Here is a 16,380-nt window from a genome sequence, read left to right as displayed (position 1 = left end):
ATAACATTATGCCGCAATTGCAAGGAATAACGGAGCTGTCTTATTTATTCATACTGTAACAACGTAGGCTCCAGTAGTTTAAAATGCTAAACAAAATAATGCCTTAAGATACTCGATTTTAAAGCATGCAGCTTCCTTAATGGCCTTAGTTAAATGCGTAACAGCAATCAACGCATAATACTTAACAGTTGCTAGCTGCTCAATTTCCCATTAACAACAGGCACAAACTGTAGGAATTCTTACACAACTACGGGTACTCTTAAATAATCTAGTTGACCAAGCACTTACATTATAAAAGCTTCAAAGTTTTAAGTGGTGAGCACACTGAATGGGGAGAGTGCTGAGGGTAGATGAGATCCCACAGAGAAGTTTGTTCTTTGAAAATGGCACCTTGGGATAAGGGATAGATGTGACCTCAGTTATTGGCCAAAAGTAGGAGGGTGGTTACTGATTCTGAGGTAAGCACTGAAAGCCTATCATAGATCAGATAATTAACAGAAGTGAATGAATGATCGCAAATTGCGCCTGGTCCACGAGGCAGAGCAGAGCCAGAATTCCACAAAAAATTATCAGTAGGAGGATTTCTTTCTACAGGTCAGTGAGAGCCTGTGAGCAAGTTAAATAGCAGAAATGTGTGGGACCTAGACCTGTATGGTAGCACCTTAGAATGGCACCTAACAAATGCTAAAAAGAACTTATATGCTTGTGCTCTTATTATTGGTAGTACACAATGGTCTTTATTTTACTGTAGGTTTGGCGCTATTCGCTATTACAATAAACTAATTCAACTTATTGGCTATGGAAACGTTGTATCACTTTGGCCAGTATAAGGAGGAGGGAAAGAGAGCTAACGGTATCAGCAACCTCAGATTACTGTGCACACCACAAGGTTAACTAATTCAAAAACTGACTGAAAACTTAGCACAGAGTTATTAGTTTAAATGTACATTGCAGAAGCTAATTTTATTTGGAGAACTGGACCCTGGTTTTATGCTGGCTGTGCTGGTACTGTTCAGGCTAGCAGAGGAAGCAGTCCGCTGAAGTTAGGGCTGAAATAAAACTGCAGATGCTAATTCTATTTGGAGAACTGGACCCTATCAGGAAGTAGCCAGTCTGGTACTGTTCAGGCTAGCAGGGGATGCAGTCCTCTGAGGCTAGGGCTGAAATAAAACTGCAGATACTAATTTTACTTGGAGAATTGGAACCTGCTTTCATGCTGGCTCTGCTGGTACTGTTCAGGCTAGCAGGGGAAGCAGTCCGCTGAAGTTAGGGCTGAAATAAAACTGCAGATGCTAATTCTATTTGGAGAACTGGACCCTATTAGGAAGTAGCCAGTCTGGATACCCCTGCAACATCCAAGTGTACCACTGTTGGCTCATATTGTAGGTTTCTACAAAGCCATTTACAAGTACGAAAGAATTATGTAAATGTAATCTTGCTTTTGGTGGGACTGAATATTTGGAGTCCAGCTTTAAAGAAGTATTTGTGAGGGCACCATCAAACAAGTCAAGTACAAAAGGGACAGCAGTCCGCTTAAGCTCCTCTATGCCCAAAAGGTTTAGGCATCTCTTATACAACTCAAATGTCTTTGAAACCCTATTTAATATGTTCCCTCAACCAATATGTCCTTGTAGGAAATGTCTTTAATGTCACAGGCAAAAAATGAGGAAACCTGCATTAAATATACCTAGTCTTTTTTTGTCAAGGTCTGACCAGAGGAATCAGGGAGGGAGACGTCCTAATGTTGAAGGCAGGACCACAAAGACGCTGTTATGCCCAGAGTCATGTATTACAGACAAGCTATGGAGTGTGCGATAAGTACTGTGATCTACAGTGTGTAAATTTCTGCTGTCAACACTTATGTGCAATCACTACTTTGTGACTACAGGGTTTTGTCTACCAGGAGACTAAAGTTGTGAAATACTAGAAATTACGCCTTTCCCTGGCGATGCAGTGCCCTAGAGTTGGTATATAACATTAGTAGTTAGAGTGTACGGGCAGCAAGCATCCCCCTGCTATTTTTTTTTTTTTTTTAACTTGCCTGCTGCTCACATGAGTGATATTGCTGCTGTGTGATCACATGAATCTATAACAAAAGTGTCAGAGACAGTGACACACAGACATCAGCACTTGCAAAATTTGGCTATCTGGATAGCCAATATGCCTTCCAAAGCCTTTCATAGCAGGAGAATCACAATATCTTGCAAGAAGATCCCTTCTAATAGCACAGACAAAAACTGGAAAGAATGGACATCCATCACTGAAACCTGGAAAAACAGAATCAAGCATCGAGGTCTCAACTGCAGCACAGGCCTGGCTAAAATCCCAGTGCCTGCCTCCAAAAGGGCTCGAACAGCTGAGTGTGACATCAGTGTGGCACCTCCAAGGACACAATACCCTATGGTTTTGGAATGGCTGTTGGGGGTCACTTTGTCCTTTCATACTTGGTCCACTGGTTTACTACTGACACTTTCGGCATTTCCATTTTGCAGTATCTACATTCTCTTGAGGTACAATTTTGTGCTTCTGGCCACCAAGTAAATGTTGAGTGGGAGGAAGCAAACACATCATGTGGTAACACTAAGAGCTTGAGAAAAGCCTACAGAGGTTCCAGACCTAGTGAACTAAGAAATACCTTTGTGAAGGTAGCACAATATTAACAGATGGAGGAACTGTTTCTCACCTAAAGAAAAAAAGCCACAGCAGGTGGTAGTAGTTGGTGAAACCTCTCAACCATGGCTACCTATCAGAAATGAGAAACACAACAGCACAAGTCCTGCACTTTGAAAATTAACTACAAATCTGAGAAAAATCAACAAATTTCAATCACCACCATTACACTTTTATAGCATTTTGAAGCAGGAGTTTTAATACACACTCCCACTCCATGACTGCCACACCATTAACTCTGCAACTACTGCCCCTCAGAAGCAAGGGCAATACTCTGAGGTACCACAACTCGGACTTTCTTCTCAAAAATACTGGAGAAAATCTCAGCCAGAACCACTCTACATTTGGAGACTGAAAGATGATGACATTTTCTACACGACATAAAAGGAAAAACTGTAGTTATTACAATTCTTTTTATGTAAGCACCTTTTGTCAATGTTTTCACTAAAGAATCTACTTACAATTTAGCAGGAAGGAAAGGACGAGTGGCCGATCTCAAAAATGCATAACATAAAAGTTTCCCTTTATTAAGGAGTTGGCCTCGCCACAGTGTAAAAGTAGGCGCCTCTGCATAACAAAAATTACATTATTATAATGATGTATTTTACAAACTTCTACAAACTTACAAAGTGTCTATATTTTTAAACTGGCATAAAATTAATTGTAATAAACATTTAAAACATGTCTGTTAAAGAATCACCATAGCTCGAACTGCAAAACATGGCATGGTGACATGCTAGTTTTTTTCTTTCTCCAGTTACTAGTACAGGGGGGCTAGCTATCTCAGAGGACACTGAAATAGGTGCAATGGGATCAGTGCTCTACCCTAATTAACAATTTTAAAATACAATTAACAACAGAGGTACATAGTTTTAAACTAAAAAAAGGGGGGGGGGAACAGTGTCAAGTAATACAGCTATGCAAGTAATCATTTTACCTACAGATCTTCTAGAAAGACTTCATGAATTGGGTTCAAGCTGCATCTCATATCCTCATCCAGATAACAATAATCAGAAACCATGTCCACAACACCAATTTAGCTCTTGGCCACAACAGCATCTTCAGTAGATAAAACTATCACATTCATCAGCCCAGCCTTCAACACCCACCCCCCTTGGAAGTCCTCTCAGAAATCAACTAAAAAAACATTCAATATAAACATTCACTCATTCAACTATAAATCTTTGCAGTAATCCCAACTTTATTAAACGAGTACAAAGACAGAGATATGAAAAGAACATGAATCCTTTAAAGTGTTGTGTGTCTGTTGGGTGGGGCATAAAACAGATGGCTGTCCTACAATACTTGAAGTACGTCAACAAAGCAACATACCAAATGATCTATGAAAAAAACTTCTGCCAAGCTAATCAGAGGAGGACAGCCTGTCTCATTCCCACAACTGGGTGAATGCTTCTGTTAATGTATGTAGATGGGGTGATGTCACATTCAGCTCAACTATGTATACTTGTGTCAGAGAACCCAGCATCAAACTAGCTCATTCACAACAACTTGTAAATGACAGCTCAAGTATAATACTCTTGTGAGCACTCAAACTGCTCAATTTACCAGCAGGAATGATATGACAATAAAAACATTTCTTGCAAGGGGCAAGCTCCCTGCACCCCCATGACATTTCACTACTATTCGTACTTCAAGGTCACTGCTCCTTCGAGAAAGAACAATCACCAACACACAAGATAACACCTACCTCGTGGCTTCTCCAAACTGCACTGACATCAGACCATACAAATGCATTAACAAGTCAGCATATACAAACTCAGAGGAGCAAGCAATAAAACACCATCATAATTGTGAATCAAAGCTCAGGTGTTCTGAACAAGTGCCAGTAATCATGTCATTCATTGTTCAGCAAAGATAATGGGCTCACTTCCCTGTGTTATTTATTGATGTTACCTCCAATCATTTAGCAAGCACAACCTGCAGGACATAAAAAAAACGATAATATAAAAAATAAGCAGCAAGATGGGAGGGTAACAAACATCCAATGCAGAACACATGCTACAGATTCTAGCCTTACACAGACTGACTGCTATGGTAAGTACTTCATATCTGGAAAAGAGGAGGTCCACGAGTCAAAACAGTACGATAGATTTGAATCCAATTTTCTCAGAACGAGGAATCCAGGTGATTTTGCTCGACAGGCATTACTGAGATCCAAAATGTTCGATCCTTGACTGGGGTGCCTTCTGTGCAGAGTCTGCATGTCCTCCCTGTGGTTGCGTGGGTTTCCTCCAACACCCCAAAGACATGCTGTAGGTGGATTGGACACGCTAAAATTGGCCCTAGGTGTGTGTCTGTGTGTGTCTGTGTGTGTCTGTGTGTGTCTGTGTGTGTCTGTGTGTGTCTGTGTGTGTCTGTGTGTGTCTGTCTTCTGTGGAAGGTTGGGCACCGGGTCGGCAACTCGACACCGTAAAACTCCACTGCCAATCATGAGCGGACAGGCGATCCGCTGTGGTGACCCCTAACCAGGAAAAGCCGAAAGAAGAAGAAGTCACTTCCTGAAGGCAAGGAAGGAATGACTGCACTATTACCATCTGTAACATGTTTTTCTGCACATGAACATTTAGGATCTTTAAATCTAGGATTGGCCTGACATCCTCTGTCTTAATGAAGACTTAAGAATTTGAAGTAAACCACAGACCCCTTCTACTTTGGTGGGACCTTTTGGAAGATTATTTTTATGAACTTTGCAATCTCTTCTCTTTTGGCTGCCTCCTGATGCAATGGGATGGGATGGGATGTCTGGAAGAAAATTACAGGTCAGCTGGGGAAGGGTTGCAAAGGAAATTCTGTAGCCTTGGAAAAATTATTTTCCTGATCCATCTATCTTGAGTGATGGATGGCCAAGTTGTTAAATGGAGGGGTATGTAACCCTTGGCTGCCTCCAGAAATGGAAAGTTCAGAAGCAAGTCATCAGGGATGTGGCAGCCAATTCCCTGATTCTGCAGACCACATCTGCCTCTTGGGAGGTATCCTTTCAGGAAAGTCCATTGGCAATGGTAGTTTCTGTTTGAATGATGCTAAAAGGGTCGTTGCTAGGAATTGTGAAACCACAAGATCTGGGCATTCTTCTTGTTCACAGTAAAGCCCTACTGACAAGTTGAAAGTTTACTGCAGCAGACAAGCATTTTCCCCTTTTGCTCCTTCTTCAAGTTCCTTTACCTACGACCCAAACAATGAGGACACATCAAAGGAGGCACTTGCAAAGGATGCTTCAAACTTCTCTGCAAACCTTCACAGTCTAATCCAGGCCTGTTTCCACAGTGTAATGTCAGTGAATGTTGCCCTCACCCCAGCACTTTCTGCACTGTGCATCAACCTCAGCTAATGGCTTAGATCCCTGTGAGGCGACTTTTTCAGCATATCTAGTGTCTTCTTGGTCACTTAGCTTATGCTGAAAATAAGTCATATGCATCAGATAGTTTAAGGACTGGATGCCAAAAGCGCCTCATATGTAGACATGTTTCTCCATATGATCTATAGACTTACAATCCCTAGCTGGAAGGTGGATCAAAAGGCTCTTTTCAGAGGTTCTCTTGTTTGCAGTTACCACCACAATTACATCTGGAGGAGGAGCTCTATTCCATGTCCTTGTGAGGCTGGAGGATCTTGTCTGGTTTCTCTGACATAGGGTATGATGACAGCCCAATGTGGCTGAGCCTATCTATAACCAAATCAATCATGCAATCTGTGGGAGGACCCAACTAAAACAAAGGCAAGGTTATCAAAAAGCCATCTCCTAGAATTTCTTCCTACGGGGAAGTGGTTATCAATAGGCTTGGATTCTCTCCATCACATCAGTTATAGGGTTTCGTCAAACTTGAGGTCTTAGCAGGGGATTGACAGATCCCCCCCATCTAAAATCTGTATCTGGGATGGATGACACCAAGATGGAGTATAAGTTTCATCTTCTGCAATTCATGGACACTCAGAGTGGACTTCTCCAAGTGGTTAGAAAAGGAGTCTTACTCCCAAAAGATTGGCTCTGTGGTGCTCTTCTGCTCCATGCCCTGCTGGGACAATCATGAATGGACCAAGAAAGTACAGTCGTGCCTACTTACCATAATGTAGATGTTCATATGTCTTCACTGTTGCAGTAATAACCCCTTGCCATTTACTGCTGTGAAAGCCCTATGCCAGCACAAACCCCACAGACTTTAATACCCTCCGCTTGGCCAGGCAGTTGCCCTCCCCTCCAATGATCCCACTGTCCTTAGTAGGAAATGGTTAGATTACATGAAGGATAAGAAAATCTAAAAAAAGGAAGGGCACCTACAAGAGAGGAAAGAGCAGGGATGGCCACTCCAACTCACAGTTGAAGCAGAGGGGGAGGAGATAGGGAAAGACTACTGCAACAGAGAAGAGACACAAACATCTACACTTATGATAAGAAGACACAATTGCTCAATATTTATTATACAATTCCTTGGGAGGATTCTCAAGGCCGAAAAGATGGTGGAAGGTGAGGCAAAGCTGCAAGGAAGAAGAGAGATCCTGCAGAACTGCAGAGGCAAACTTGCTCTGGAGAAAGATGACGGACTGCAATATTCAGTAAAGGTGTAGGCTGATGACCAGATGGCTGCATAGACTATTTATCTGGCGGGCACTTCTCTGATGAAAGAAACCGTGGTGGTACTGGCCCAGGTAGAATGACTTCTAATACAAAACTGGCACCTTTTATTATGGTGCCTGCAACAGAAACTGATGCAGTTGGACGTTCATTTATAATTGTGTGCTTTCAAAGAGGTTTAATTTACTAGGTGCAAAGGCCACAAAAAGCTGATATGACCTTCTGAAACTTTTAGATATGTCCAGGTAACATCTGAGCTGCCTATGAATGTCAAGAGTGTAAAGTTCTTTTTCCTCTGTTCTCCAGGTTTGGAAACAAGACAGGGAACTAAATGGCCCCTTTTTAAAGGAGACTTGCATAACCAATTTGGGTATAAAAGTTGGTTTACTTCACAGGAAAACGCAGTCTGTCTGAAATCTTAGGAAATGCTCCTTACATTTAAGGCTTGCAATTTTGAAATTCTACAGGCTGAGTTGATGGCCAATAACAATGCATTTTCCATGTTATGGACATGATTTCTGCCAAAGCTGCTGGCTCAAATGGGAGTAGGTCAGTTTCCCAAGAAGAAAACTGAGGTCCCAGGATGGAGCAGGAGGTCTCCTGAGTGACCAACATGGGTAATGCCTTTAAGCAACTGCTTCACAATAAGTTGTGAAAAGGGGGGTGGTATTGCATAGGCATGCAGAGATGGCAGACACAGATTTTGATGGAGGAATGAGACATTCCTTTCAAGACAAGTGCGGTTAGGTAAGTTAGAAACGAAAGTAGATTTGCAAGTAAAGGCTGATACCCCTTGTTCAGGCACCAAACAGTAAACCTCTTCTACTATGAAATGCAAGATTTTCAAGAGTGTTGAACAACTGATTCTAAGGGAGAAGGATTATATCATCCAGACTGCCAACATCAGGGTGGTCAAGTTGGGGTGTATGGCGATTCTCTTGTTCTGGTTCAAGAGGTTCAACCTCCTGTGGAAGCAGCCATGGTTCTCATGTTGTGCAGCATGGGAAAAGTACAGTTGTGTACCTACCATAAATGTAGATGTTAGAGTGTATTCACTGTTGCAGTCATTACTCTTGGGTTATCCTGCTGGCAGGATACGCGCTGTCAGCCTGAATTCCAAAGTCTTGGTCCGGCGTCAGTTGCGGTCGCCTCTTCCCTGACATTAGTGCGCCAGGGGTATAAGATGCAGCAGACACCATTTTCTTCAGTTTTTCTTGCCCCAGATGTCTGGTGCCCCCAAAAGGGTAGGCTAAAAATTATGCCAATAAACATGCATGCACTAAGGTAATCATTTCCTTCATCTACAAGCAAATACACCACATAGGTTGTATAGCATAGAGAAGTACACTTAAGACCCAGCAAAAGAAAGGGGGATGCTGCGAGTGTAACCTGGACTGCAACAGTTAATACACTCGAACATCTACATTTATGGTAAGTACGCAACTGTACTATGTTCACTGTGTTTCTCTGTTGCAGTCATTACTCTTGGGTTGAATCCCAAAGCTGAGGATGGGTGGCTGGGGCTAAATAGGATTAGGAGAGGCTATGAGACCCTGCAAAACTGCAGTGGCAAAGCCTGCTCTGGATTTAGAGTAGAGAGGTAAGTGATAGTGCTTTCTAAAAGTGTGCACCGAACTCCAAGTTGCAGCCTCTAAAATGTCTTTGGTTGGTACTCCTCTGAGGAAGGCTGCCGAAGTAGCTGCTGCTCTGGTTGAATGTGGCCTAATGCCCTTAGGCACTGATTTGCCATGTTGTGAATAGCAGAAACGAATGCAATGGCCTATCCATTTTGAAATAGTCTGTTTTAAGATAGCCTTTCCTTGTGATCCTGCACCATATGCCACTAAAGGTTGCTCAGTCTTTCTGAAAGCTTTAGTTCTGTCCAAGTAGAAGCATAGCGGTCTGTGTATGTCCAAAGAATGCAGAAGTCTCTCACCCTTGTTCTGTGGGTTTGGATAAAAGGTAGGCAAGTGAATGGTTTTGTTTAAGGGCCACACTGGACACCACCTTAGGCATAAATGTCGGGTTTGTCCTCAGGGAACCCCTGTCTGGATGGAAAATGATAAAAGGTTCCACAGCCATGAGTGCCTGTAACTCCGAGACTTGTCTTGCAGAGGTTACTGCTAGGAGCAGAGCTGTTTTCCAGGATAAGAATTTTATATCAGCTGTTGAGGCTGGCTCAAAAGGAGGCAGTGTGAGTTTTGCCAAGACATAATTGAGGTCCCATGCAGGTATTGGTGCTCTCCTTGGAGGTCTTATGTTTTTGACTCCTCTGAGGTACTGCCTTATTAAAGGATGAGAAAAAATAGGTGGTTCCGTATTGTAATGGGCTGAAATGGCAGAGGCATGGATCTTAACTTATGAAAAGGATAGGCCTTTGTCCAGCATCTCAGTTAAGTATTGTAAAATCTGAGGAATGTTGGTTACAAACGTGTCAATTCCTTGTGCCTGGTTCCAAGCACAGAATCTCTTCCATTTTTCTGCATAAGATTTTCTGGTACTTGTCCTCCTGGCCTCCAAAACAGCATCCATCACAGCTTTGTAGAGAGGAGTGTTCTGAATGGCTACATTATCCGCCATGCTGCCAGATTTAAGGTCCAGAGTTGGCTGTGCAGGATCTGATTGTTCTGTTGGGACAGTAAGTGAGGAATTTGAGGTAATGTCCAGGCTGGGTATTGAGACAAGTTCCTTAGGATTGGGTACCAGTGCTGGCGGGGCCAGTCTGGGGCAATCATTTCTGGCTTCTCTTGTCTGACTTTTAGGAGTACCTTGGGGAGGAGAGGCAGTGGAGGAAAGGCATATACTGTTAAGTTTTTCCAGCTGAAAGATAGCGCATCCACTTTCCATGCTTGCTTTTGATAAGTCCTTGTGCAGAATCTCTGTAGTTGGCAGTTGTGAGGGGAGGCAAATAGATCTATGTCTGGGCATCCCCATTTCCTTATCTTGCTGAAGACTTGAGGATCCAGTTTCCACTCGTGGGATCCATGAGGTTTCTGCTTAGTTCGTCTGCCAGAGTATTTATCTTTCCTGGCAGGAATTGTGCTTGCAGGTGAACTTGGTAAGTCAATGCTGTGTCCCACAAAGTCATGGCTTGTCTGCAGAAGGGGTAGGAATGTGTGCCTCCCTGCTTGTTTATGTACCACATGACTGTAGTATTGTCCGTCTTTATCAGTAGTTGTCCTGGATGAAGTAGGTCCTTGAAAGCTGTCAGGGCATTTTGAACAGCTAGCATCTCTTTTTGATTGATATGAAGATGCATCTGGCTTGCGGGCCATGTGCCCTGAATAAATTTTCCTGCCATGTGGGCTCCCCCAGGCATAATCTGATGCATCCGTTGTTAGTATCTGCCTGGCTGTGGGTAAAGTGACTGGCTGTCCCTTGTTGTGGTGACAGGCCTGTGCCCATCATCGAAACTCCTGTTGCAGGCAGGGAATGAGGGTAATTGATGTTTCCAGGCTGTGGCAATGTTGAGTCCAAACACTTTTTAGATACCATTGTAGTTTCCTCATATGCAGTCTTGCATATGGAATTAGCAGAATGCAGGATGCCATGAAGCCCAAAGCCTGCAGAGTTTTTCTTGCAGATAACTGCGTCCTTGTTGCCAACATTTTGAAGTAAAAAGTCAGTTGTCTTTGTTTGTCTGGCGTGAGATAAGCCATCTGGGCTGTTGTATTTAAGCTTGCACCCAGGAATATTATCTCTTGAGAGGGTACTAGTTTTGATTTCTTTTCGTTTACTGTGGACCCTAGGCAAATTAGTAATCTTTTTACAAACGTCAGATGCTTTAGTAGAATGTCCTTGTTCTCTGCTTGAATAAGGGAGTCATCCAAGTAAGGACATATTTGAATTCCTCTGTCTGCAAAATGCAATTACTAGTGCCAGGCATTTTGTGAAGACCCTGGGTGCAGTAGATAAGCCAAAGGGCAGTGCAGAGAATTGGTAGTGCATTGAGCCAGCTATGAATCTGAGATATCTTCTGCAAGATTGCCTGATTGGGACATGCAGGTATGCCTCTTTTAGGTACAAAGTTACAAGCCAAGACTTCTTGCCCAGCATGGGCAGAAGCTGCTGCAGAGTCAACATTTTGAATTTTGGAAAGTCCAGAAATGTGTTTAGAATAGACAGGTCCAGTACTGGTCTCCAGGCTTTGCCCTTTCTGGGTACCAAGAAAAGTCTCGAGTAAAATCCTTGTCCCTGCTCTTGCTGTGGTACTCGCTGAATGGCCCTCATGTCCATGAGGGATGAAACTTGCTTTTGTGCCTCTGCCCATTGATTGTGTGGCAGGTCTGGCATACCTTTTGCCCTTGGCAGGGTGTGAAAGTGGAACCTGTAGCCTGAGACACTATATTCAAGACCAATTTGTCCTGGGTGATCATGTGCCAATTTTGTGAAAAAAGTGCTAGTTTTCCCCCTAAGGGGGCTGCCAAAAGATAAGTGCTTGGTGCTGGCAGAGGAAAGTCAGTGGGACTGTTTCCTGTATGGCTGTGATTTGTCTTCTACGCTTTTGGAGGTAGAAGCACCCCATTGTTTAGGCCTGTATGAGCCTTGGGGCTGGGATCTGCCTCTGGGGCGTCTGTATCTGCCTCTTTGTGGCCTGTCCGACACTGGAAAGGACCAATTCTTTGTAGGCCAGTTCCTGCTAAATCTGGGTGGCTGCACCTGTAAGAAATCCTTAACTGTCTGCATAGATTTTGCTTTGTCCTCCATTTTCTTCAACATCTCTTCTGCTTTAACACCAAAGTATCATGCTGCAATGGAGCATCTAATAATTTTGCTTTAACATGATCAGGCAGATTCTGTTCCTTTAACCAAGCATGCCTCCTAATGACAGAACCCGTAACAGCGGCCCTGCAAGAGGCCTCCAGAGAATCAAAACCGGATTGCAAAGTATGCCTTCCCACTTGTTCCGTTGCATGCAATAAATCCTGCATTTCCTTGTTTTCTGCACATTCAGAATTTGTTAACATTTTCTGTTTAAAGCAGTGACATTAAGTATTGCTGATATTTAAGCATATGAAATTGACAATTTAAAGCCCTCACAGCCAAGGTAGCAGAAGTGTAAACCTTTTTCCCCCATCTGTCCAGTGCCCTTGAATCCCTATCAGAGGGGATAGGGTTTTTTGCAGTGGAAGCCTTGGCCTCTTTGGGACCCTGAGAAATAGTTTCTAGGTCAGCAGCAGGGTTTTTATAAAGAAATGTATGTGAATCTGGAACCCTGTAGTATCTGTCTGGCTTAACAGGTGCAGGGGGTAAAGAGTCAGGAGACAGGCCGGACTCTGAAAATACATCATCTACAATGTCTAGAACAGGGGGGATAGCAAGAGGCCTGTGCTGAGGTAGTAAAAGAAAATCTCTGAGCTTTTTCTTAGATTCTGAGTAGTCTTGGCTCTCCCAGTGGAAGTGCTCCCTCATGTTATGCAGGGTTTCCCCAAAAGAATAATCCTCAGGAGGAGAGGCTGAAGGGATAGATTCTTCAGCATCAGAATCCTCATAGGGAGGAAGAGAGTATTCCTGTTCAGAAGAGGAGTCAGAGGAAATGGAAACCAGATCTGAAGATTCATATTCTGTCTCTTGCCTAGGCCTCTTATCAGGAGGGGGATGGGAACCCCTGATCAAAGTAATTAGGTCTTCGGCCATTTTGAGCATCTGTTTTTTAGACATGGAGATCTGTCCATGGGCTTGCTGCACTTGGTTTCTTTGTCTTTAGTGGTGCTTTAGTCTTTGCCTTTGAAGCTGTAGTCGGTTTTACATAGAACTGTGTAGGCCTGAAAACACCCTCAGAAGCCGATGCCTGCTCAGCAGCTCCGGACCCATCTGAGGGAATATTTTCCAAGTGTCCAATACCTTGAGTTTCTAGCAGCCTAGTCTGCTCCACGTGGAAGTCGGAAGCGGCCTGCAGCTCTGAGGTAGGGGGCGTCAGGGGCTGCGAAAGCACCTCACTGAGAACCGGCGACTGGCTTAGAAGAAGCCTCGTTGTCAGTTTTGGACCTCAGATGCCTGTCCTTTTCCTTGCGTTTCTTGTGAATTGCGGTAGTCGGATGGGTATCCGACGACATCGTGTAATTAAATCTTCGGCCAAAGTAATGAAATGCAAAGTCATACCGAATAGTGCGTTGGTTAAAACTAGCACAAAACCTGCAATTAGCAACGTCGTGATCAAGGCCTAGGCAAGGAATACAATAAGAATGGAAGTCCTTATGAGGTATTTGCTTCCCACAAGAAATACAATTATTAACTTTTTCTGACATCGGTCTGCAGCAAGAAAAAAGTTTCCCCAACGGGGTACTTAGCTATAAATGAAGACTTTGAATCTGAAATTCGAACACGAAAATCTCAGGAGTCGGCCGACCGGCACTTGCGAACTGCTTCTGCTTCAGGCACTGTGCGGCAAGAAAGACTGAAGAAAATGGCGTAGGCTGCAACTTTTATACCCCTGGCGCACTGACGTCAGGGAAGAGGCTACAGCAACCGACGCCGGACCAGGACTTTGGAATTCAGGCCGACTGCGGGTAGCCTGCCAGCAGGATAACCCAAGAGTAATGACTGCAACAGTGAAACATGATGAACATCCAACAGGGTATTATCAAGATCACCCTCAGCCCTTCCTCCCTGATTTTGATTAGTAACCTGGGGATGAGAGGGAAACAGACTTGTCCGTGGGAAGAAGGTCCTCCAGTCCTGATTCGCTCTGGCCCTTGCACAGTGCCTTGGTAGCTGCTTGTTTTGTTCTAAGGCAAAAAGGTCTACTTCTGCCACACCCCCACAAACATGTGATATTGGAAAAAAAATTAGTTTTTCAGCATCCATACGCGAGGGTCAAAAGCACACCTGCTCAGGTGGTCTGCCAGATTGCTATTCTACCCTGAGAGGTAGAATAGCAATCAAATGTAACTGACCGTTTGTGCTACTTCCCAGAACTGTATGGCTGTACAGATAAGATGGTGAATTTTCCCTTTGCAGCCTCATCCTTTCAGCTAAGAAACCCCCAGCATGGTAACCAGGGTCAAATTACAAACATGCACACATCAAACCTGGTGTGATCAATTAGCACCCGTTTGTACTCAATTTTTAATAAATCATTAGAGCTTTGTGAAGTTCCCTTATGTTTCAAACAAGCCAAAATCATTCCAGTGCCTAAAAAATCCAATATAATAGGACTGAATGACTAGAGTCCTGTTGCTTTGACATCGGTGGTCATGAAGACTTTTGAGAGATTGGTGTTAGCTCACTTGAAGGATATTACAGCTCCCTCGTTGGACCACCTTCAGTTTGCATTATCGAGAGAACCAGTCAAAGGATGATGCAGTTAATATGGGCCTGCACTACATCTTGCAACATCTTGACATCCCAGGGACATATGCAAGGATTCTGTTCGTGGACTTCAGCTCTGCATTTAATACAATTCCAGAACTTCTTCACTTGAAACTCTCCCAGCTTTACGTTTCTGCTTCCACCTGTCAATGAATCACCAATTTTCTAACCAACAGGAAACAGCAAGTGAAACTGAGGAAATTTACATCTAGCTATTGCACAATCAATACAGGTTTTTAATAGTTGTATGTATGTCATTTATGTAATTCATACTTGGAGAGTCACTGAAACCAAAGTCAAATTCCTTGTATGTGTGCATACTTGGGCCAACAAATGTGATTCTGAAATTACAAAAATACACACACAACACAAATACAGAGAAAGCTCTCTGTTTATGCACTGTTAAAATAACAGAAGTGAGAGGATACTCTCATTTGGGACTCAAACCCAAAGGCTCCAGCAAAAGCAGTGAAGTGCTGAAGCCTGGAAAAAAAAAGAATAGTAGTAATGGAATGGAGCCTTGACAGAGAAAGTAGAATTTAAACATATTTTGTTTTATATACATACATGCATGATATGCATATATAGATGGAGAAATAGGCAGACAAAAAGATAGATATATATTACTTAAGGTTGAGTGTGTACAATGACTATGTCTGTTTGGTCAGTACCATTTGGTTGACAGAAATTCAGGATTAAATACAAGGCCAACTACGAGGTCAAGACAGCCTCACAGACTAAAGACAACCTCAAGGCCTTCTACACCTATGTCCAAAACCTCAAACCCAACACACACACCAGTGTGCCAAACTGGTGGTCAATGGTGTTACCCTCACTGAGCACAGTGACGCAGCAAATTTGCTGGCTGACAAATTTAGCTCTAACTACAGTCTCCACTCCCCCTGCCTCCATCCATCCACCAGCATACCCCCCCAACTAATAAGAGGGTACAGGTCCAGGCGTCACTTGCTAAAACCAAAAGGGCAGCTTCAGTGGGCCCTGACAATATCTCAGGCCATCGCCTAAACAGCTGGAAACATGACCTATCAGGACCACTTGAGGGTCACCTTTCAACTATAGCCTCAAAACAGGCTTTGTACCATAAAAATGGAGGAATGCAATGATTATCCCACTTCACAAATGTGGACCATCAACCGACCAAGGAAACTACAGACCTATTAGTCTGACTAGTGTAATATGCAAAGCCTTGGAATGAATCATCATGGAAATGATAAACAAAGACATAGGCAACCTTTACACACTGGATCCAACCCAGTCTGGCTTTGTCAAGGGAAGATGATGCATATTAAACCTGGTGGACTTCTTTGAGAAGGTCACCAAGGCAATGGTTGAGGGACAACTAGTGCATACCACCTACCTGGCGTTCAATAAAACACCTCACATGGTTATAGCTGACAAACTCACCGAACTGGGCATAAATCCCTCCATAACGCACTGCGTTGCTAAATGGCTCACACACAGGACCCAGGAAGCCAGAATTAGTGATACCACCTTCACGAAGAGACCAGTCACCAGTGGGGCACGTCAGGGCTCCATGATGGGACTGCTCTTATTTGGCATCTACCTCTCGAAGGTAAACACTTAGTGTCAAGGGCCTTTGGCTGACAAAGTTTGAAGATGACTGCAAATTGGGAGGTATCACAGATTCTCCCCACAACATAAACATCTTACAAGAGGGTCTAACACAGACAAATGACTGGTGCTAAAGTCATAGACTAAAATCCAATTCAAAGAAATGTACTACAGTGCCTTTTGGGAAAACTGCCACACGGGCCAATTATTCCATC

General features: G+C 43.4%; 1 protein-coding gene across 6 annotated transcripts in view; it reads right to left on the bottom strand.

The window, feature by feature from the left end:
* Nucleotides 1–16,380, bottom strand: part of TASOR (transcription activation suppressor) — a 2,736,533-nt gene that overhangs the window by 1,767,320 nt on the left and 952,833 nt on the right. For all 6 annotated transcript variants that reach the window (XM_044078696.1, XM_044078698.1, XM_044078701.1 and 3 more), the window contains exon 9: nt 3,132–3,237. In XM_044078696.1, coding sequence (XP_043934631.1) covers nt 3,132–3,237 — 106 coding nt within the window. The remainder of the gene's footprint in view (nt 1–3,131; nt 3,238–16,380) is intronic.

This window comes from Protopterus annectens, chromosome 7.part1 (genome assembly GCF_019279795.1).
Source record: "Protopterus annectens isolate FY-2018-M chromosome 7.part1, PAN1.0, whole genome shotgun sequence".
NCBI lineage: Eukaryota > Metazoa > Chordata > Ceratodontiformes > Protopteridae > Protopterus > Protopterus annectens.
The sequence above is the reverse complement of the archived record's forward strand: the minus strand, read 5'-3'. Positions and strand labels throughout refer to the sequence as shown.